The 21,839-nt window shown below is 41.1% G+C and overlaps 2 protein-coding genes and 1 long non-coding RNA gene across 3 annotated transcripts in view; 1 reads left to right on the plus strand and 2 right to left on the minus strand.

The window, feature by feature from the left end:
- On the minus strand, nucleotides 1-4,849 carry parp3 (poly (ADP-ribose) polymerase family, member 3). The gene is made up of 10 exons (XM_088423003.1): nucleotides 4,687-4,849; nucleotides 4,287-4,482; nucleotides 4,079-4,204; nucleotides 3,545-3,724; nucleotides 3,341-3,479; nucleotides 2,954-3,177; nucleotides 2,634-2,873; nucleotides 2,384-2,561; nucleotides 2,157-2,300; nucleotides 1-1,313 (listed from the first exon to the last, which is right to left on the minus strand). The coding sequence occupies exons 2-10, from the start codon at nucleotides 4,470-4,472 to the stop codon at nucleotides 1,144-1,146; spliced, it is 1,587 nt and encodes a 528-aa protein (XP_088279129.1). The 5' UTR covers nucleotides 4,473-4,482; nucleotides 4,687-4,849; the 3' UTR covers nucleotides 1-1,143.
- On the plus strand, nucleotides 4,281-7,465 carry LOC148418852 (uncharacterized). The gene is made up of 3 exons (XR_015866579.1): nucleotides 4,281-4,377; nucleotides 4,784-4,912; nucleotides 6,452-7,465. It is a non-coding gene; the product is annotated as an uncharacterized LOC148418852 (long non-coding RNA).
- grm2a (glutamate receptor, metabotropic 2a) overlaps nucleotides 6,126-21,839 on the minus strand; it is a 25,758-nt gene continuing 10,044 nt past the window's right edge. The window contains exons 3-6 of the mRNA XM_088423002.1: nucleotides 12,153-12,990; nucleotides 9,572-10,629; nucleotides 6,604-6,781; nucleotides 6,126-6,542 (exon numbers count right to left, since the gene is read on the minus strand). Of these exons, the coding sequence (XP_088279128.1) occupies nucleotides 6,469-6,542; nucleotides 6,604-6,781; nucleotides 9,572-10,629; nucleotides 12,153-12,990 (2,148 nt within the window). The 3' untranslated portion in view covers nucleotides 6,126-6,468. The remainder of the gene's footprint in view (nucleotides 6,543-6,603; nucleotides 6,782-9,571; nucleotides 10,630-12,152; nucleotides 12,991-21,839) is intronic.

Raw genomic sequence — 21,839 nt, forward strand, 5'->3', positions numbered from 1 at the left:
TTACAGACATATATTTATTGGTTCTTTTGTAATAGTGCAAATCACAACGCAACATGATGATTTTTCTACTAACACTACGTCGCGCTACAGGAACCTCCAAAGTCAAACGCAATCCGTTCCGCGATTCTGATTGATGAAGCTAGTGTCAAAATAATGTGTGCCGTAGACGTAATAAATTATATGAAGTGCACTCCATATGTTCAGTTAAACTGCCACCATCATAAAACATGCAGAACTTTACAATATAATGCTTTGATTACATTCTTCACGGTCATAGTAGTAAAAAGAAAATAGTTAGCCACAGTAAACTAAGACAACAGGTAAAACTACTTCCTCCAAAAACACACGATAAGACAAAATGGGGCTGAATGGTTAGCAAAACCGTTTGCGTGATTCTTTGGTCATTCGTAAGCCATCGTACTTTCAACTACATGCTATCTCCATGGGCTTGGTAAAATATATCTGCGTATACAATTGAAATCAAATTCCTTGCATTTCCCATATACTTCTCATATACTTCTAATCTTTCCCAAAAATGTCATTTAAAAAAGCATCCCTTTTAGGGTGTTGGAGTTTGTAGTTGTCACAGTACGTGAACAAATTCCAGAAGATAATCAAGGTAAGGAATCTAACCAAAATATTTTCCACCTCCATCCTGCTTTGCATAGCAGAAGCACTTCCAAGGCATTTTCTTAGCAGCTCAAAATCATAGACAGTACATTCTGATTAGTAGTAAAATTGCACTTTACACCATGTGTAACTGTAAACATTGAGTTATATCATTACAATAGACATTGTACTTCCTAAAATCGTTAAGAGCAATTCAGCTTGCCGCGACGTACGTACATTCACAAAGGCCTGACAACCAAGTGAAGCATTAGAAAGCATGAGCGGGTATCAAACTTTTTTCAAGCGTGCACCAAGATTACCTACAGTCAGCGGCCATAACATTAGGAAGGCTGCAAAATTTACAGAGTAGCAAAACAAGGTACAGTTCATATTGCTATTTTTAAGTGCATCCATTTATGTGCAAGCCTGCACATTCCTAATATTAACTAGATGGATATAAATTGTGTAAAAAGGCACAGCCAGGAATAAAGTGGCACATACCTATTTTCTTGAGGGAAATATCTTTAGCTGACATTACATATTCAGCTCGAGCAGGTAGCGCAGGCGACACTGACTCTCTTTGTAGATGAGATACTCACTTTGGCAGAAATTGCTGTCACAGTACTGACTTTGGTGTATCGGCTTACCCTGCGGGACAGCCACCTTTTTGCCCTCAAGGGTGATGAAGATGTCTTTGGAGGGATCTGGAAACAAAAATCTTATTATATAAACAATTTTGTTTTTTTCTAATTAAATATTATGATTATCCTCCGATGCCCTGAAACTATACATTCAAGGGGGGGGGGGATTAGTTACAATTTGGGGATAGCATCAATTTAAGAAGCAGGAAAAAAATCAACTACATTGGAAAAAAAAGAGCTTGATCACAGGAGTTAAGTGCAACCATTCTCATCATTCTTCGTGTCTCCCTGCATTTGTATTTCACTTCAGGAAACGTACGTGGGGGAACTACGGGATTCAGTTGTGGCCAGGGCTGCATAATTATGACCAAAATAATAATCAGGATTATTTTGGTCAATATTGAAATCACGATTATTAATCACAATTATTCATTTCTTTTCAATTGGCTGTTTCAAAATGGGTCTCGATTGATAGTCGGGAAGCAATGCCCCCTGGTGGTAGGATGGAAAAGTGCTTGATTTGACTTGTAATTTAAAATCAGGTGCTTCGACTTTTTAAACGTTAATATGGCCGAGAATCGCCTTAATTAATATTAAATAATTAATTAATAGCCAATATCGCGATGGCGATTAAAATTCAATGAGATTGTGCAGCACTAGTAGTTGTGGCCAATTTCAATCTGCAAATTTGAGTGCATTATTTATCCAAATAAATCACTACCATTAACCTGTTATTGTCGCCAGCCTAATAAATAATACTTCATCAAATTAATTGTTAAAATATGAACAATTTACCGATGAAAAAAGATCAAGCAAAAAGGACCGACCCTTTCAAGCATCACTTCAAGCGTGGACCGCAAAATAGTTGAAATCGTCACTACACAACAGTGATGAAGTTTGGATTACCTGGTTCCGTTTGACCTCGAGCAACAACAGAATCAAATCCATCGGGAGCCTTTTTCAAGGAACTGTCGTTTGCGGTGATGCTATGTACTTTCCCAAGAGCCACTTCACTCAAAAACATCACGCCAGTGCTTTGAGACGTGCGGACTAAAAATGTCAATGAAAAGCATTTGGTCATTGTCCGGACGATTCCAAATGCGAGCCACTCGTCAGCAGTTATCGAACCTTACCGTAGCACGCCGACTTGGAGTTTTCAGATGCAAAATAGATACCCCGACCAACACGACCCCCAGAGTGGGGCATTATCCTGAGGCCGCTTTTGAGTATAGCGGCCACGACCGCTATGTTGGTACCATGCCACAGCAGCCGGCGGTTCTCCAGCGCATCGTTCTCTTGAAATCGATCTCCCTGCATTGCCCAATGACCACATTTGATTGACATTCATTTTGTATAAAGTCCATAAAAGAGCCAGGACGTTACCTCGTTCTGCCTGTCGACTTCCCACACGTTGACGATTTTTGGGTTCCTACTGCTCTGTGTTTGCTTGAGGTACGTTTCTATTATCTTGAATGTGGCTGAGCCTTTATCCATCAGAGTGAGCTTGCACTTCAGAGAATTGTAGTCCTGGTCCAGCGGGTCGGGAACAGTCTCGATCATGCTTTTTTCTACCTTCTCTGTTTCAGATTTCAGCGTCTGGACCAGCTCGATATCAGCCAGCACCTACGTGACGATCAACAAAGTGGGAAGGAAATCAACAGGAGTGGACGACGATGATTAAAAATATATGTATTTATGCATACCATCAGCATCTCTTTCTTCTGTTCCACAATTTCATTGTTGTCAATGGTTGGCGGTCTATTGCGACCAAAATTATGTGGGATAGTTGTGAAGAACTTGGAGGAAAGTTCTTCGAGATGTCGCCGGTTACGCTTCTGATTCAAGGCCGCTTCGATTTCTTCCAGAACCTCGAAGCCCTTGGCCAACTGCAGTTTACTGAGTTTACCCAGAGGCATTTTTTTGACATCTGTCAAACACATAAAATTTCCCCATGTTGAAATGATTTTGATTTTGCTAACAGACACATTCTAAAATTGTTTGTAATTGTGGTCAGTCAATAGCTCAGTTATGCATCTACTTTGAGAAATAACAATATTGCCGGAACTGGCCCGCAGCTGAGGCGCACCCACCTAAATTCATGCATTCCATTGCCTCCTTGAACATGTCATTGCTGAAAATGAGCTTGATTAGCCTCTGTGTGGCTGCGTCAAGTGTACAAGGCAGGTAGTGTTTGGTCCTCTTCCCAGCATTTCCATCGATACTGCGCACCTGAAATATGTGACGAACAACGCTCAGTTTTTTGCAAAGTATTACTAGGATCGATGTCACCTCACCTTGACTTCTGCATCCTGTTCTCCATCCACCTCAATCATGGTGTACTTCCCAGCGTGAGAGACAAAATTCATGCGATCGCTCCAATCGTTCTTCGTCTTGTCCTTGAACTTTTTTTCAAAGTCCTTAATGGCACTTTCAACGTCCGAAAACATATTGAGTTTGGATTGCCCGCCCTCACCCTGAATTTGGATAAAAAGAATATCATCTTCAGTTAATATTAATAAACATGTAACTAAACAGTAAGGGCACACACAATCGTCACAGTATACAGTAAGTCAAAGTAAAAAGTCTGCCAGAATTCAATACCGTATGCTGTTAAAAATAAAATGTACTGTTCACTGGGAACAAAAATAAGGCAGTAATTTTAATACTGCGTGCGATACCATGACAATGTGGTCTATTTGCTCATGGTTATCACACCATCATAATCTAATATAGGCCAAATCCTACTAGTTTATATTTGAAGGGTTGCGAGTCACAAAACTACATTATAGTGATGCAATGTTAAAGCGTTTACAGTAAATACAACTTACCACTCTGCCCCATCTGTTCCACGAATAGTATTTGTTGGCTGCTTTAATGATTTGAATGACATAAAACTTATTATTGTTGGATCCAACATTTGTCTGATTGAGCATGCAGTCGTAGTCTTCGTGCACCTGCAGGGAAATAATCGGGCGTTTAAGTTACTTCCTGTAGTCTGCATAAAGATCATGATTGGGCCTTCGTGTGGGTTGTTACCTCTCCGGTGTTTGACAGTAAACAGTGTTCGTCCACCTTTCTCGTGCCTTTGACCTGGGGCCCTGCAGCCAGAAGGGCCTCTTTGGTGGAGGTGAATACATCTTTAGGTTTCGTTAATTCGGGTTCTACCATCACCTTCTTACCGCCTGCTTTGGTTGTCGCAGCAGAGCGTCTCTTTGGTGCCATGATGATGATGCTGTTTGGGACACACAAACTCGGCTGCTATCTTGCTAAAGTAGCCGCGATCTTTTGGGCGTGCCCTGCTCGTATAATCGCATCAGTAAAGTGTGTGTAACGTCTCGTTTTTCATCGTGTTTATTCTAAATGAGTGACATGTGTGCATAATTCATCATGTTTAGGAATGAATCTGCGAGGCCATTATAAAGATGCCCAAACTCACCTTTTAACTTCGAAAAGTGTCACGCGGGAACAAAGGCGTGTTGTTATTGATGAAGGCACAGGAAAAATATGATAATCACAGTCGGTTTGTCTGAAAGGTATGACTTCAGGATTTCGGGAAGTTTTCCTCAGTGTCAGGAAGAGGCGGAGCTTTCTTACTCCATGCTGCCACGGGACCTCAACGGAACTAACATGTTGGGCTACAGCGTCATCTAGCGGGTGACATGGTAAGCGTACCTCTGCTTTGTTAAAATGATATTCAAAGTGAGCTTGGGTTCGCAATTAATAAACTAGAATTGTTCCGTGATCAAAATCTTCACAATATGGACGAAATATTCTGCTATTCAATTTGATGACATGTTCATCTTTCTTAAATTGTTTTAACTTGAATGATGTAAAATATCTCTTTCTACAACATCCAGAATTTTGGCCTCCGGACATATAAACAAATAGTACCATAATAGTTTAATTAATCATTTTTTAAGGCCAGCCGAACTCACGCAAACATGATCATATTTAAACAATTTGAACACAAGATGGCAGTGGTACATTTCTACTGGCGGGCTCTATTTTATCAGCTCTGAACAATACAGAATGACCGAATGACTGTGGCTGTAAAATGAAGGAATTAAATATTACATTAATATTTACATTAAGTATTGTCATAACATCTGGCGGTTTATTGACTGTCAATATTATTTTAATGATTTATATGCGCAAGAGCTTCATTTTCTTTGAATGCATTGGCAGAATGTTAACTATCTTGTCAACTACAGATATTAAGGTGCTTGTAGCTGTAGTCAAGGTGATATCATATCAAAATGAAATGAAAATGCTTGTAGTCAAATTATTATAGTGGACTACTGTATATAAAAAAAATAGTCTGCACACCCCCGTGCAAATGCTAGGCTTTCAAGTTCCAAAATATGCACGTCAAATCATAATTTTAAAAAACGTGTTATGCAATTATTGCGACCCATAAACTGTATAAATCAAATAAAAATTAGTTGAAGTAGAAATAATTGATATAAGCAGTGGTTGCACCCTGGTATAATGGCAGTGTGTTCAGGACGAACACACATTCGGTAGTGTAACTGCAATAAAATAGGAATTTTCATCTTTATTCTTGTTGTTTGGCACTTTGATGCACAAGGTTATTTTTTTTCTGTTTTAGACTAAGCTGTAACCCGTATAAACGCTGTAAAAAATAATTGACAGTTGCTGAAAATTGATTTAGTTTACTTTTTTCTTTTGGTAATGTTAAAAAGGATACAGGTTTAGGTATACTTATACAATGTATATAGATAATAATCTTATTTATACACGTCAAGTGGGGGAGTGGATATAATTGAGTTCCAATAAGAAGTTCTCCGAAGAAAACTAATAACTAACATTTAATGTGTATGCTTCAAGCAAATGGATAGCAAGTGAATTCTCGTATTAATAAAAAACACATTTTATTTACATAAATTACAATAAAGCACAAACTCTTCACCAAAATCTACATGGAAAACATCCTTTATATAATACATTAAACAGATTCACTATCATCGTTGCAGTAAAAACGAGGGCAATACTCTATGTAACCTTTATTGGCATCATTTCACTTGGTAAATTGAGTTGAATCAAAAACTGAAGAAAATAATTGGGACATTGTACTCACAGCACTTTGAGGACAACAAAGTCAGAACAATGGTCCTCTTTAATATCCGCGACACCTGTTTGAGGACTAATAGTTATATAACCGTGTTTACAACTCTTGGCAGATGAACTCGGCTGATCTTCACAAGGAAGACGTCGTGGAGTCCACCACCTCCCGCCCATTACATACCGTTGGAACAGCGTTGGACGCTGATGCTGCAAAACCAAAACAGAGAAGCATAGATACATTTTTCCCGCCAACGAGTGAGTCATGTACCTTGAGAGAAACTGGAGCCCGGGCCAGTGGTGACGCTGAAGCGGGTGGTGGCCACCCTGAGAGTGCTGACATTCTTCTGCGGCTGGAACAGGATGATGTGGACTTTCGGGGCAAAGAGGCAGCCCAGGACAACCGATCCGCTCAGACTGACCGAGATGCACATAGTCGTGGTCTGCACCTGGAAACGCGCGGTCAAATCCAATGTTAAAGTCCGACAATGATTACGGTACCATAAAATACTCCACAGTTTATTCCGACTTTTCATTCATTACCGTTTGTGTAAGAATTACAGTAATTACATACAGTATATAAGCACAAAAACACTATTGCCGACTGAATACTACCGCATATTGAACTGCATTGGAAAAGAATTTTCAGTGACTTTAAGAATTCACGAGTGTTGCGTAGGAAGAAGAGAGGATGAAGAATATTTGCTTTTGCAGTAACCTTGTTTTTGAGATGTCTCCTGCTGGAGGATAAAGAACAGCATGTGAAGCATGTCAGTTTCACACCTTTGAAAGTGTGATTTTGTTTCACAAAAGTAGCACTGCTGTGCGCAGTACAAATCATATCTTCAGAAAGTATTGCTCTTTTCAATGGGATTTTTCATGAAAAAGCTTTTTAGATGAAAAAGAAGCCTGTCTACAGGGCGGGTATTGACTTTGATTTTCATTGAGTGGCTTTGGCTTCCTCGGACTGGAGGTCGAATTAAATCTGCTATGCAGTGTCCTCCACTGGTATCGCACTGAAAAAAAAATGTTGGATGAATTCTAAATTTCAAGGCAACACATTTTGATAACATTTTAAATTGGGGAATTCAATAAATTGATTTCAATTTCATAATGTGAAAACTGTACTTTCACAACTGTCCACATTAAAATAAGAATTTCAAGCAACAATTGTCCTTTGTATTGTCCCACAAAGCAATGTTTTTGGCCCTAGAAATGCATAACTCTTTACTGCAGAAAATGGCTGCATACGTTTAGTAAGATTCCTTAAATTTTAGATATATTTATAGTGGTTAATTGATGCAATATCACCAACCATAACTATTTTGGTCAAACAACAGCATTTTTCCTGTATTTGAAGCACAGTAAATGGTTAAAGGAGGTGAGTTAGTTTGAAGCTCCCTTTCTGAACGCAAGTTTCTGTACCGAGTCAGAGGTTGTACTCGTGTTCCGTCTTTCCCGTCGGTGCTCAGCGTGTTCACGGAGGAGCTGTCTGTGACTGTGACTGTTTAATCAGTTGTGTTTGCCGCCAAGATGAGATGACCAGGCCTGGCATACGAGGGGAGACCTTTCTCCCTCGGGGCGTGCCGAGAACAGCTTCAATATTTCATATGATAATCAGATGAGCTATTCATGGCTCAGTGGATTGTATTTAATTTATGTTAACATTTCATGACAGACCGCAGTCAAAATTTTTTCCCCTCGCTGGAGATTTGCATCCGGGTGCGACAACAATTTGAGAAGCGGTATTAAACTCGGGAAACACTAGTAATGTTTGAATACAACTGACTATGCTTCACTTATTATTTATTGGTCAAAGGAGAGTTCGGTCGGGGAGATGAGCCCGCTCAGGCTGCAAGTTCCCCATATTGCCAGCAGGGGCAGGGTCGAGCCTCTGCTTGACATGAGGATCTCACATAGTCCCAGGACAGAGGGCACAGCTGGGTTCTCCGCATTCTTGTCTTTCACACTCCGTTCCACACAGCAATGTGCAGGGACATACTGGGACATCGAGTTCCCTTCCTGCCTGTCTTCTCGTTGTTTCTGCGGAGTCAATAGCATCAGGGGAGTCCAGTGCTGACAGATCCCTCCTGCCTCCCCAACGTAGCAATGTGTTGGGATGCCAGGGGCAAATATCCCGACAATTTTGGTCAATATTTCCGCGACAGTCTATCAATTTGTGTTATGTGCTGCTTTGTTAAATTGACTAGCTATAGCGGTAATACAATTTTCATGCAATATTTTGAAAACAGTATCAATAAAAAAAACGTGATAGATGAGGAAAAAAATATGCTTGATATTAACTGGTTTGCATGCCCCGGTGCATGGGTCATGTTTTTGTGATATAAAAAATGTTTTGACATCATTTCAATAAGCTTGAAAACTTTTTACACCATTAACATGACCATTGCCGGTAAAACTTCATCCTTGTGCAGTATTTTAACGATTTTTGGCCCATTTCTTTCCACATAATTCTAGCAGTATTTTAGCCAAGAAATGGCACATCCCTGTGATAATAAGTGGTTTTCCCGTGTTGAACTTTGACATGTTGTCGCCATCTGTGTGAAATTTCAGCTCCCTAGTGTCTTTTTTCAATCCTTTGTCTTTGTTGTAAAGTGCATTTTATGTAAACATCAAAAGGATTGGACGTCATAACACACAAGGGGTAAACACAAATTTAAATGTGAATGTGAGTAGAAATGGCTCTAGAAGATGGATGGATGGATGGATGGATGGATGGATGGATGGATGGATGGATGGATTGATGGATGGATGGATGAATGGATGATTCTGACAATAATTTCCCTTGTGCCCTTTGTGCAACCACACTATCTCAGTTGTTTAATTTTTAACCTTGTGCCAATTAATTTTTAGGCCAATTTCTTCCACATCATTCTCATAGTATTTTAGCAGATGTATGCTACACTCCTGGTAGTGTGATGGTGCCATCTTGACGTGTTGTCACCATCTGGGTGAAATTTCAGCTTCCTGGTGTTCTCTTTCAAGGCCTTGCCTTTGATGCCAAGATCAAAGATTTGGACAAAATACCGCACAAGGGTTGAGGAAAATAAAGTTAAAATAATCTGCAAGTACAAGCCATTTACCCGATTATTTTGGGCCAATGTTCGAAGGGCCGTAATCGGTCAGCCCTAGTTTTTTGTCACGTTATCCAATCATCATTAATTGCGTGGCAGGAAGTGAGTCCAAATAAAAATGCGAACGTTGCTGCGATAACTTACTCTGTAGTCGCTGGCCGTGACATAGAAAATGGGCTGAAAAGCCAGCCAGATGATGCAGGTCGTGTACATGGTGAAGCCAATGAACTTGGCTTCGTTGAAGTTTTCGGGGCACTTGCGGGTCTTGAAGGCGTACACCGTGCAGAGGATGATGAGGATGCAGTTGTAGGTGAGAGACATGAGCATGCTGGAGTCTTTGCTGTTACACTTGAGGGTGACCACGTCCCTCTTCTCCGGACTCACTTCCTTCCTCACCCCGGGAGCTTCTATGAGCAGCCAGACCACCACCACCACCAGCTGGCAGGAGATCAGCCCTCCGCAGATGGCCACCTGCGAGGCCGGGCTGATGAAGCGAGGTCGCTGGGCGCCGCCCTTGACCCCGTTGAAGATGCGAGCGATGCGATTGGTCTTGGTCAGGAGGGCCGAGTAGCACACGGCGAAGGAGGTCCCCAAGCCCAAGCGGCGCAGCGTGCAAACCGCCGTGGAAGGTTTGGCGATGTAGACGAACGTCATGGTATAGCACATGAGCACTCCCAGCAGGAGGATGTAGGAGAGCTCCCGTCCGCTGGCTTTCACCACGGGCGTCTCGTTGTGTTTGAGGAAGAGGCCGATGACGAACAGGGTGCACAGCATCCCCAGACAGGAAATGGTGACGGGTCCGATGGCCCAGGCATCTTCCCAGCGGATGTACTCCTCTGGTAGGTCATAGCAACCCGTCAGATTGGCCAGAGGCCACTGTCCAAAGCTGCAGTCGGCGCACGTGAACTCATCCTGCAAGTACTGGTAGGACTGGCACGGGATGCAGATCCAGCAGCACACGTCTCCGGGCTGCATGCTCTTCACCTCGTTCTTCCTGCAGGGGTCGCTGCACTGGGAGGTGGGCGCGGCCGCCCAGGGGATGAGGCTGGTGTTCAGCGTCAGGCTCTGAGCCCAGTAGCCCACCTTGCGGTAGCTGTAGCGTCCGCCCGCCTTGTGGTAGTGGAAGATGTTGTAGCGGCCGAAGCTGTCTCCGAAGGCGTCAAAACGGACGATGTTGTCCGTATCTGGTGGACGGAACGGTGCTGTTGGAAATGAAGCACAAGCATGTTTAAAAAAAGGTAAACAACAACAAAAAAAAAACCTTTTCAATAGCACGTTCTTTGCCGTGTACACAATCTATGATGCCGCCCACTGTAGAAAGACAAAACATCACAAAAAGATGCAACAGCATGCTAGGATCCCCCCAAAAATGGAGACATAAAATAATTGTCATGGCAATCCTTAAAGATTTAGGACTCCAGTAAACAACATTTAACGTCAAAACAAGGTGGTGGTGGTATGATCTGGTGTTGTTTTGCAACTTCACTTTCTAGTTTACTTGCGATTGATTTGTGATTGATGTAACTTCTTTCCCAGAAAATTCTTTGGGAGAATGTTTCACAGTTTGAGACACCAAGCGGAAGCAAACACAATTGAAAACACGTCAGCGAGTGATTTTAAAAAACGAAATGAAAGAGTGGCCTAGTCAAAGTCTAGACTTGAATCATAATGAAATGCTGCCCGTGCCGGAAATCCCCTCAAAAGTGCTACATTTAGGTAAATCTGGAAGAAAGGGTGGGCCAAATATTTCCTTCGAGATGCGAAAGACTCATTGCCAGTCATAGAAAACGCTTGATTTTGATTGTGGCCGCTGAAGGTGGCGCAACGGGTTATTACGTTTGGAGGCAATCACTTTCACAATTTCAATCACTTTCACAATCACAAATGTTTTTTTCTCCCCTAAAAGAGGTTTGGTTTTGACATCCAACCATTCTAAGACAACAACATTTGATTTTTCTCACTTAGGTGTCCAAAATGTTTGTCAGTCATAAATGTATCCCATCATCTAGCAAATGTAAATATTCGTCAACAGCACAAAAGTAAACACAAAATGCAGTTTTTAAACGAATGTTTTTATCATTAACTAATTGAATTCCAAATACATGTTTTTCCATTTTTTTACAAATCCAGATAATTAATCCCAGGTTTGTTTTTTTTAAGTGTACTAAAGGAGGGTCCAGAAATGGCGGGCACTAAATGAATTACACACTAAAGTAATGAATTACTCAAGGTAATTAAGTACTAAGGTAATAAGTGAGATTAAATATAATGATGTACTGAAATAACTTATTACTTTGGATAATTAAGTACTACAATAAAAAAATTACTTTAGGGAATGATGTACTAAAGTAGTCAATTACTTTAGGTAATGATGTACTACAGTAGTCAACTACTTTAGATAATGACTATAGGCAATTAAGTGTAAAGTAATTGATTCGTAAAGAATACTTTTGGTCATTTTTGTAGGCGTTAAAATGACAGATTACTGTAAAGGATCAAAGTAATTAATTAGTAATTCGTTTATTCGCAGTCATTTAGAAAAAAAAAGAAAAACATAAATATGTACTGTATCTGGGTTTGAATGTCCGGACTCTCGAAGAAACATAAAAATATTGAATATAAACTATTTCTTTGGAATTGAATGAGCGAAATCAGGCCATGAAAGGATCTTTAACGTCTGCAGTCAAGGAACGAAGTGAACGAGTTTCACGATGCCCTTACTCACCCTCCAGCTTGGTCTTGAGAATATAGTCCCTGTAAAACTTCCTTCCATTGCCAGGCTTGAGCGCATCGCAGACCTTGGTGGAGTTCGGGCACAAGGCCTGCCTCATGTTGTGCAGCGCGGTGGCCATCGCATAAACGGCATTCACCACAAACATGATCTTGGACTCGGGTTGAAAAGGAGCCTCTCTCAGCGAGTGCTTCCCGCAGCTCAGATCGTGAAGACTGCACTGGAACTGGTTCTCCCAGAACTCCCGGAACCACGGATTCCTGGTGTTGTTGTACGGATGGAGAGCGGTGAAGTAGTCGTTGAACTGCGGGATCTGATAGGAGGCCAGCTCGATAGTGAAAGCTCCATCCGCAACCGCTTCGCTACCCCTCACCACGCTCTCCTGCGCCCCCCAGCCGTCGCTGGCCACCCAGGTGAAGGTGACGTTCATGCGGTTGGCCGCCACCAGAAGCTCGCGGGCGTCCTCGCTGCGGGTGAACAGGATGACCACCTTGGCGTTGGACTTCTGCTGCAGGGAGCGGATCACGTTCTCGTAGCTCCAGCGGCTCATGGAGCGGCTCACCTTGGCCGAGGTGGCGATGCAGATGTGGCGGACTCGGGCCTCCTGCTGAAAGGCGTCGATGCCCGTCTCGCCGTAGTCGCCTTCCGACGCCACCGTTGATACGTACGTCCAGTTGAAGTAACGCAGGATTTCCGCCATAGCCTTGGCCTGGAAGAAATCTGGGGGGACGGTGCGGGCAAAGTAGTCGTAGCGGGTTTTGTCGCTGAGTTTGGCGCTGGTGGAGGCGTAGCTGATCTGAGGGATCTGAAAAAGTCGCAGCAGGTTGGCCACCTGGGGAAAAAAAGACGAGAAAATATTTTGAAGTGCACCCCGCGAGAACAATTTGAGTAAATACTGTACATAGTAAAAACTGTGCTGCATGTGGATGTGCACGAATCCCAGCTCTGCATTTTGTCATTCTTTTTTGTCCGGGAAAATAAACAGACGTTTGACGTACATTCTGAGTATAGTGTAAAAGTTGCTTGGTGCAATATTGCTACTTTGGCACTTAAATGGTTGAGTCCAATACCTCACCCACCCAGCCATCTTGGTACCTACTTTTGGAATTTTTCTAAGTAGAAAAAAAAAGTTTCTTGGCTGCATAGTCATTGCACTGACATTAACTGTCAATCTAGTGTACTTTGCTTTGTGACTGCGTTTTCTAAATGTCAACTAAAATGAGTGACGGGCCACGGTGTATAAAAATTGTAAAACTGCAAACTGTCAGAAAGTTGCGGCTACACTTCGTAAAGAAGACATATGTCGGTGTAAAGGATCAAGGCAGAAAGGTATGGGAGTGTAGGAGAATCAAAGAATATTGAAAGTTTGCAATTTTCGGACTTCAAGGTTTTGTCAGGGTTGTGACAGTGAGGACAGCGTGCAGAGGAAGTGGCGGACTAGTTTTTGCTGGAGGCAACTAGGAACGCCTGAGGGCTGCCAGACTAATTTAGAGGAGAAGAAAATCTGGTCGGGATTATGCTGTCGCGCTTTTCGGCCTGACCTCATCTTTTCAGGTTTAACTCATTCACTGCCATTGACGGCTATAGACGTCAAAGATCCATTTTACAGAAATAGTGAACTATGTAAAATTGTTTGGCGGTGAATGAGACCTCGTATTTTTTATTTTTTTTATTTTAGGATTTAGCCGAGATCAGTAAACCAGTCTGTAAAACACGTGGTCTTTTTCTGTTTTTTGAAGCTTCAAAAACAGAACAATCAGGTGGTCAGTAAGAGAGTGTCGGGACAAGTAAGAGAAAAGATTCTTAATCTTATCACAAGATGAAAGCCAGCCCTAAACACAAAGAAACACTCTTCTGTTCAACCTGCTCATCAGGCAGTAGAGTGGAATTAATTTCAACAAACGAGGCAAAAAAAGTGAAATATAAAATATCTGCATTGAACTTATCCGCCAAGGTCGTCTTATTCCCGCTACTCAAATAATTCTCATGTATGGTAAATGAAAGGGTTTTTATTTGGTCAGTGAACTGCAAAATGTTATACTAATACTGTACTTATTTTTCATTACAAGTATCAACACACATTTTAATAGGAAACACTAGCACACCTGTAAAGCGGAAACAATTAGGTCAAACGCTGTAACCGAAATTGTGAAGCTGCTCATTCAAAGTTATTGTCTATCCAAATGAGTCAAAAGGCATAACGGATTTTCTGATGGATGTTAACAGCATTATGGATCAAACTCCGAAAACAAAAACCGGAAGTCTTTATTGCATAAGTGGACACATTGCCAAGAGGCATCGGGAGGCTCGAGACGAGGGATCTTCGGAGGGATGAATATCGAATGAAGCAATCTAGCAGAAATTTCCAGGCCTCGCCGTTTGTTGAAGCTTGTGCACGCAAGTCAGATTTTCCTTTGGCCGCCCATCATTATCATAACCAATTTATGACTATTTGGGTCTCATCTTGGATGTTTGAACTAAAATGAAAATATAGATTGCCGAAATGCACGAGTGCACATTTCATATCAGTTCAAAGGTGAGGAAGGCAGGCCAGCTGAGGAACGCACATGGCCGAATAATGACATTTCCGCAGAAAATAGCATTTTTCTTTAAACAGCCTTGGCAGTATTTCTCAACATGTGGCAAAGCAGCTGGCAGCAGTGCGCCTGCTCTCAACAGACTCTTATCTGGAGTGGCAAGCCACACATACACACACACAGGCATGCACAAAAATATTTAGCGCACTCATTATGGTCATGAAAAATCCCGTAGAAATTGTGATATAAGGAGTTGCCTTGTAGGCCATGTTGGACTTTATAGATCATTTACATCCTCTACGTTTTATCCTCTAGGATGTTTCATTAACTAGATGCTGACTGAGCTGTGAGAGATGTTAAATAAATTAACGACTGTTCAAAATTTGCTGTGATTTACGTTTTCTCACTTCCTGCGTAGCGTGCGGACACATTCTGGCTTCTGTTGCTTTGTTAGCATAAAGGCAGTCGGAAGGCCGAGAGGGTTCCTGCGGGGAACTTTCGGAAAGTTCGAGTTGGATTGGAATACATTTTATTAAGACAAGATCATTATGATAATAGACTATTAGTTCTTAATAGTGTAAATGGGAAGAGAAAGCATTAGGACTTATAACCCACAAAGAAATACATGGTTGTTTTGCTAACCCACTCATTGAGTAGCTAGCATCCAGATGGTGGGAGAGCGGTGAAAAGCACTTAATTTTTCACAAATTTCAAGCATCGTTTTATATCCTTGGCCATCATTTGAATATGGCTGGGTTGTTGACGATATTCTTTGTAAAATGTGTTTATTTAGAGCAGCGTTTCTCCCCTGTCATGTACCCGTACAGCAATTCAGGGGTATGTGAGTATGTTTTCAGCAAATCGAATATAACGTTTTTTTACTGCTGTCAAAGGAAAGATCTTTTTTTTTCTTTTTTTTCTTTTCAGATTAAGTGCAAATTAATTGGAACACAAAGATACTTATTGATAAACTGCATTACAGGAATTGAGTTTTGCTTAGATGTGCATTGTGATTACAGACGCAATATTTCAACAGATGAGCCAGAAATAAAACGGATGATGTTACACTACAACAGCGCTTCTCAAATAGTGGGGCGGGCCCCCCTGGGGGCGCGCGAGGTGATGCCAGGGGGGGTGCGGATGATCCCAGGAAAAAGGCTTTGTTTTTGTCATGTGGAATGTAATTGCAATAAAGTAATCATTTAAAATATAGTTGAGAAACACTGCACTACAATGTTTCCTTGCTACAGCAGTTTTACTATCACACATTTTAATGACGATAACGTTAACTATTACCAGGCTTCCGTAACTGTTTTTCTGCAGACCGGTGACAATTTTATTCATTAAAAAAGTTTTACTACACCTATTTTCATTTACGACCATATCTGTTGCAGTTTTACCTCTGTGATTTGCTTGATATTTTTCCTCCGTATAAGTCGGACCAGACAAAAAGAAAATATTTATTTTTTAACAAAAGAAACAAAACAAAACAAAAATATTAATCTCTACTTTGCAGATATCAGTTACTGTTGGTATTTTTGGGAACGTGACCCCTGCCAAAAACACTGCATCTATCTATGAGTTCCTCATTAAAATAAGCCCACTTCTAATGTCGTCTTAAAATGTATTAAATCAGACATAAATGGGCATAGTTCCCCCTTTTTTTCCCATCTGAAAATGTTTTGTGCTGATTTTTTTCAAGGAGGTATATGATTGAAAAAAGATGATATGAAATTATACCATTAGATGTGCTTCCATGTCACATAAAAGATAATCAATGCTAATATAGTCGTGTCAAAGCCCAGTTAACAGTGATTTCAATGATTGCATTCTGTTGTCAGAGCAATACAATTCTTTTCAAGGCGCTGCGGTATAAAGAGCATCAGAAAACAGAGAAAATTTCCCGTTGGGGATATGATGATCTTTTTGACATGAAAAACCCATCTCCACCTCCCAGAAGACTCAGGCAGAAGAAATAAGACGGAGCAGATTCACTTAGCCGCGCACATCTACTGTACCGTATACCATGTACTGTATCTATGAGCCAACGGTGTATTCTGGAATTCCAAAAGGGCAGAACACATCGGCCGTCGCCTGTTTATTTCTTTTTTTATGAGCGGTTGCTTGGTAACGATCCACGGAATGAGGATGTTTTTGATCAGGTCCTGCTCCGTGAAGTACATCTCATCTACTACTGCGGTGGTCTTTCACTTCCCACATAGAATGGAGCAGCCATTCATACGGCGGCGACGCACATCGAGCGCTTCCTTTCATGTACAAGGCCGGATATTCGGATCTGACGCACGCAAAGCCCGTCGCATTGTTTGACCAAAGTCCGACGTGTGCTCAGTCTGGAACAAACGGATGATTGGTATTATATAAGATGAACGTATACTCGCAACTGCACAAATAGAAATAGACAATTCTGCCAAGCCACTGAATAATCCAATCACATTTGAATTATTTATGATTTCACAAGCACATTCTTTACTTTTCCCGATGAATTATGAATTTTCACTGTGTGGCTTTACTGATATATTTCATCCTTCTTGTTCTTTCTTGGCCTGAATTCTGTCATGCGTATCCATGTTTAAATACCTTTCATGACTTATGTACGCCATAAAATTGGCATTCAAGTCAAACTGTGCGTGAAGATGACTATAAATAGGTCTGTTTGTACATGAATTAAGAAAACAAACCCCAGCTCATTCATTTAGTTGATTATTCCACAGCTGACGTTTGGGCGGAAAATGTCAAGAAGCGCGTCAGGGGTTTCGTCTTTTGTTTGTTTTGCGCTTGTAAGGTCCCCTCCATGCTTATTCGTCAAAAATTAGAATGTTGCTGCTTTGTATGATGCAAAAAAAGGTCAAAGATTCTCATTAGCGCAAATTATTATTATTATTATTATTATTATTATTATTATTGATACTACTACTACTAATAATAATAATAATAAGAAGAAGAAGAAGAAGAACAACAACAACAATTAGCCAGTCGAGGTGCACCATTAATCAAAGGTTGACTGTTGGAATCGCGCTCTGTCCGAGTCATGTGTTGTTGTGCCCTTGGGCAAGACACTTAGCTACCTTGCCCACATGGTTGGTCATAGGCGCAATATGGCGGCCACGACCTCCATCAGCCTACCCCAGGGCAGTTGTGGCTACATAATGTAGTTTACCACTTTGAGTGTCCAGAAAAGCGCTGTATAAAAATGATGCATTATTATTGTTACCTTCTTCGGTATTTGAGGCAAGCCCCAAACTTTAGTTTCAACCGTCAGGATGATTGTTCATTTTTTTTTCTCATGGTAATCACCAAATAAAAGGAAATGTCTCAAAAGTGGGCTGTTTTCGAGTTAGGTATGGCAAAGAGCTTTGCTACGGCTCACCACATTAGTGTGTCTTTGCTACTACTATCATTAGAAGTGGCCGTAGTCGCAACTGGGTGCTTTGCATTGATGTGGTAGGCTAAATTTGAGCTGCTTATTTCAGAAGCAAACTCCTTAAAAGAATCACTATTGCTTTGTCAAATCATCCTGTTGGGGCGTTTTTTAAAGGTAAAGTTACCATTCATCAGAATCAAACAAAGCTTCTCTCCTCTCCACCCACAGCAGGAGAAAATCAGGTTATGCCAAACACATTGACAGCCAATCAGTGTCCACTTCAGGGTATGTTTGACCTTTGTTTTTCAACCGCCAGCAACTGAAGCACAAGAAGCACGATGCATAAAAATGAGATTAATTCAATTGAAAGTTAACACTAACTATTTCTGTAATTAATTGTTCTCAGTTAATCAGATGACAGCTATAATTATAATAAATTCATGGACTTTGCTGTTTTTCAACCTCAACAACATTTTTTTTTTTATATATATATTTCAGTTCAACTGACCTTTACCAGCAAAGAAGAGTTCATTAATAATGAATATTTGTGTGTTTGGCATTCCAGAAGTGTTCTTCTAATTTGCCCTGGTGATTATCATTTTTTTGCCCAAGGACGTTTTTCTACCAATGAGTCATACTTAGCATCGCAGATGACGACGAGGCCAAAGAAAAAACTACAGTGGATTCGCTTCAGCATATAGAAATCAAAAGAGAGGCTTGAGGCTAATGTTCCTGGACTGAAATATGAAATACATCTGATTAGCCCACGCCTTTTTTGGACGCAGAGCCCTAAATGAGGAAAATGCAGATGAAATACTGACACTGTGTTGGACATCTTGATAGGTGAAAGTTATATATATTTTTGGGGGTGCAATATCAGTATGCAAACAACGGTCTGAAAGTCACACCTTCTCAGGAGAGGATTTTCATAGGAGTCATTAAGAGAGCCCAGATGGCTTCACAGACTTATTTCTAAAAGCACACGATACATGCTTTGATTGTCAAAAAGCTTGATGCCGCGTCTGGCCCTCACGGTGTTTCTGTGAAACCGGATTTTGCATTTGATGCCTCAACATCCTCCATGAGCATCACGGCCAAAACAGCAGACCTCCCGACTGCAAGCACAGATGGGCAACACAGGAACTCGCTTGCGAGTGTCATAGAACTTCAGCTCCACGCCTAGCTCCATCTGTGCTCATGTAACAGCGGCGCGACGCGGGGCGGCGCGGCGCGGCCCGCATGCCCTCAGCCAGTGCCGCCCCCGGAGCCGCGAATGTCACACCAGCAACATGATCCTTTTTTTGTGACGGGTTTTGAGAGCACTTGCCACCTGTCAGTTCAGCAGGCCCCCACCATGTCTCCATGGCAACCAGTTACGTCAAAACTGTAATGCATTTTTTATGACTTATTACTGTCATTTCACTGTAATTAGATAGATTTTAATATTACTGTATTCGAAATGTAATGTATTACACACATTCCTCTCACCATCATAACTGGAAATATGGATTGGGATTCTAAATGGAACTCAATATGCTCATTACACACCCACTGAAAGGTTGGCTTAAGCCTAAAACTACTACAAAGCATTCCTTTTGTGTTGCTAGGTTGGTTACAGATGTTTAAAAAAATAAATGATTTCAGTGGGACGAATGTTAGCAGCTAGCCTACATCATTGTTAAGGTGGTTAACGTACTGGCTAACATGCGTTTTGTATGCTTCATTTTGATACACATTGACCACAACTGTTTATAGACTCTTATTAGTGCACTTTTACGAGTAGATGATTGGACGAACACTCGGCCCCTCGTGGCTGAAGGCAATTTTTTGTTGTTTTTTCATTATCAGTGCACGTATTATGGCAGCAACCCAATCTGGAGTCACGAGAGCTTCCTAAAAAGGTCAACTTACAGTATGCTTATGGTAGAGCATTCAGAGTAGATTATCTCCATTTTTCATGTTATTTTACTCTTGTGGGAGAGGTCAAATGTGAGGTAAAAACTATGTTTAAAAGAACACTTTTTTTGTTGTTTGTTTTTAATTTCACCTTTGAAAAAGACCAACTTCTCAAAATAACTTCATGACTTGGACTCAGAACAGAAGAAAACGCCACTAGATTTGCCGCTAGTCGCTTTTCCAAAAAAAAAAAAAAAAAAGTCACATATAAGTCATATAAAAAGCACCCTGGCAGCGCTACAGAACAAAAGTTACAAGGCACACATACTCAATGCACTCCAGGCGCTACACTCTGCCTGCAGCATACATATGGCACTGTGCCCAGCAGCCTCAACAGGTGGAGCGGTATAAAAAATGGATGGCTAGTTTTGGCTGCCACTTCTCAAAATATTTGGTTATTTTCTCTATTTCTCTGCAGACAGTGTGTTATTGCATGTAAAATTAACTCACTTTGTTTGTCTCGTGAGAAAAGCGGCACCATTTTTCCTCATGCCGCTTCTGTCTACTTTCTCTACTTTATGTAACTAAAGACATAAGCCAAATGAAGTTGCCTGGCCGGTCAAGAAAAGAAGAGAAAAGACTCATTGTGGCTGAACCTTGCTACAATAAAGAGGGTCATCTATAGCGAGAAAGGGAACAGTGTCCTGTGGTGCTATCCTGCACATCAGGAAGATTCACTGAGAAGCTCAGGCTGATAATAGCGCATCCATAAATTACAACGAGACAGGGGCCTTCTCTAAGGACCCGCAGATCCGGGGTCTCACTAAAATTACACCTCGTTCATCAAACTCCGTATTTCCAAACTGTCGTTTACATCAGGAATCCATTTATAGGTGCTCTGGATTCACTTCCTACATCATTTCCCTGGAGTTTACTATCTGTGGAATGCATCATTGTTCTCCATTGTAGGTTATCTATTTGTTTTGTGGGTCAAAATGTTTGTTCCGCGGTTGACAAAAAAGGCTGGGTGTCAAAGGATGGCTCAAAAATGTTTATGTTTATTTTGGTAAGATTTTATATGGCAATCCCTTCCATCAACAACTTGCATTCACTTACAAGAGAAGCACATTTTTAACGTTGGATTTCATAACGTCATGTACTTGGAAAGATGAAACGGAATTGTTATTTCATTTTGTTTTTCTCAAACAAATCATGACACTGACTGACTGTAGCGACATCTACACCAACCAAAAGGAGCAATAACTTCACCTCTCTGTCTTTTCTCTCTCTCAAATCCATTTCCAAATTACTCTTGTTTCTTTTTGACTCAAATTAAGAGAGGAGTAATAATTATGAATATAATCATTTTCAAGGTGAATTCTACCGGAGTTTTGGCGCCCTCTAGAGTACAAGGCGCCCTTAGCATCTGGCTTACTTTCCTAATGGGTGAGCCGGCCCAAGTCATTAGTGCCACAATTTACCCGCAAATGAGCCAGAAAAACAATGCTACAGAATTTATCTTCTGGAGTTCCTGAATAAAATATGTCTAGGGATACCATTACAAATTTAGGTGTAACGTTTATTCTACAAAAATAGATGACACAGCCCTCTGATTTACTGCCCAAAAATGCTTTGAGCTGCTTAGGGGTTACATTGTTGAAAATGATTTCACAAGGTATTGTTTGAACAAATAAATGCATCACCCCAAATCGATAACTTGCAAATACTGTATACGTTTACATCCAACAGCCAACTATTCTTTGAAGATATTTGCATTAGGTACGACTTCGAACAAAGGCGAAGCCGACAACAGCCGAGGCAGCGAATGCGGTCCTCCGCTTGAAGCGAATGCTCCGAGGCGGCTAC

This window comes from Hippichthys cyanospilos, chromosome 9 (assembly GCF_059441005.1).
Source record: "Hippichthys cyanospilos isolate Australia breed blue-spotted pipefish chromosome 9, RoL_Hcya_1.0, whole genome shotgun sequence".
NCBI lineage: Eukaryota > Metazoa > Chordata > Actinopteri > Syngnathiformes > Syngnathidae > Hippichthys > Hippichthys cyanospilos.

Excerpts from the sequence above, each read along its gene's own strand:
- parp3 (XM_088423003.1), bottom strand. The coding sequence starts at position 4,472 with ATGGCACCAAAGAGACGCTCTGCTGCGACAACCAAAGCAGGCGGTAAG. Across the intron at positions 3,178-3,340 it reads AATGGAATGCATGAATTTAG|ATGTCAAAAAAATGCCTCTG; the intron begins GTGGGTGCGCCT and ends TGTGTTTGACAG. Across the intron at positions 2,874-2,953 it reads AGAAGAAAGAGATGCTGATG|GTGCTGGCTGATATCGAGCT; the intron begins GTATGCATAAAT and ends ATCGTCACGTAG.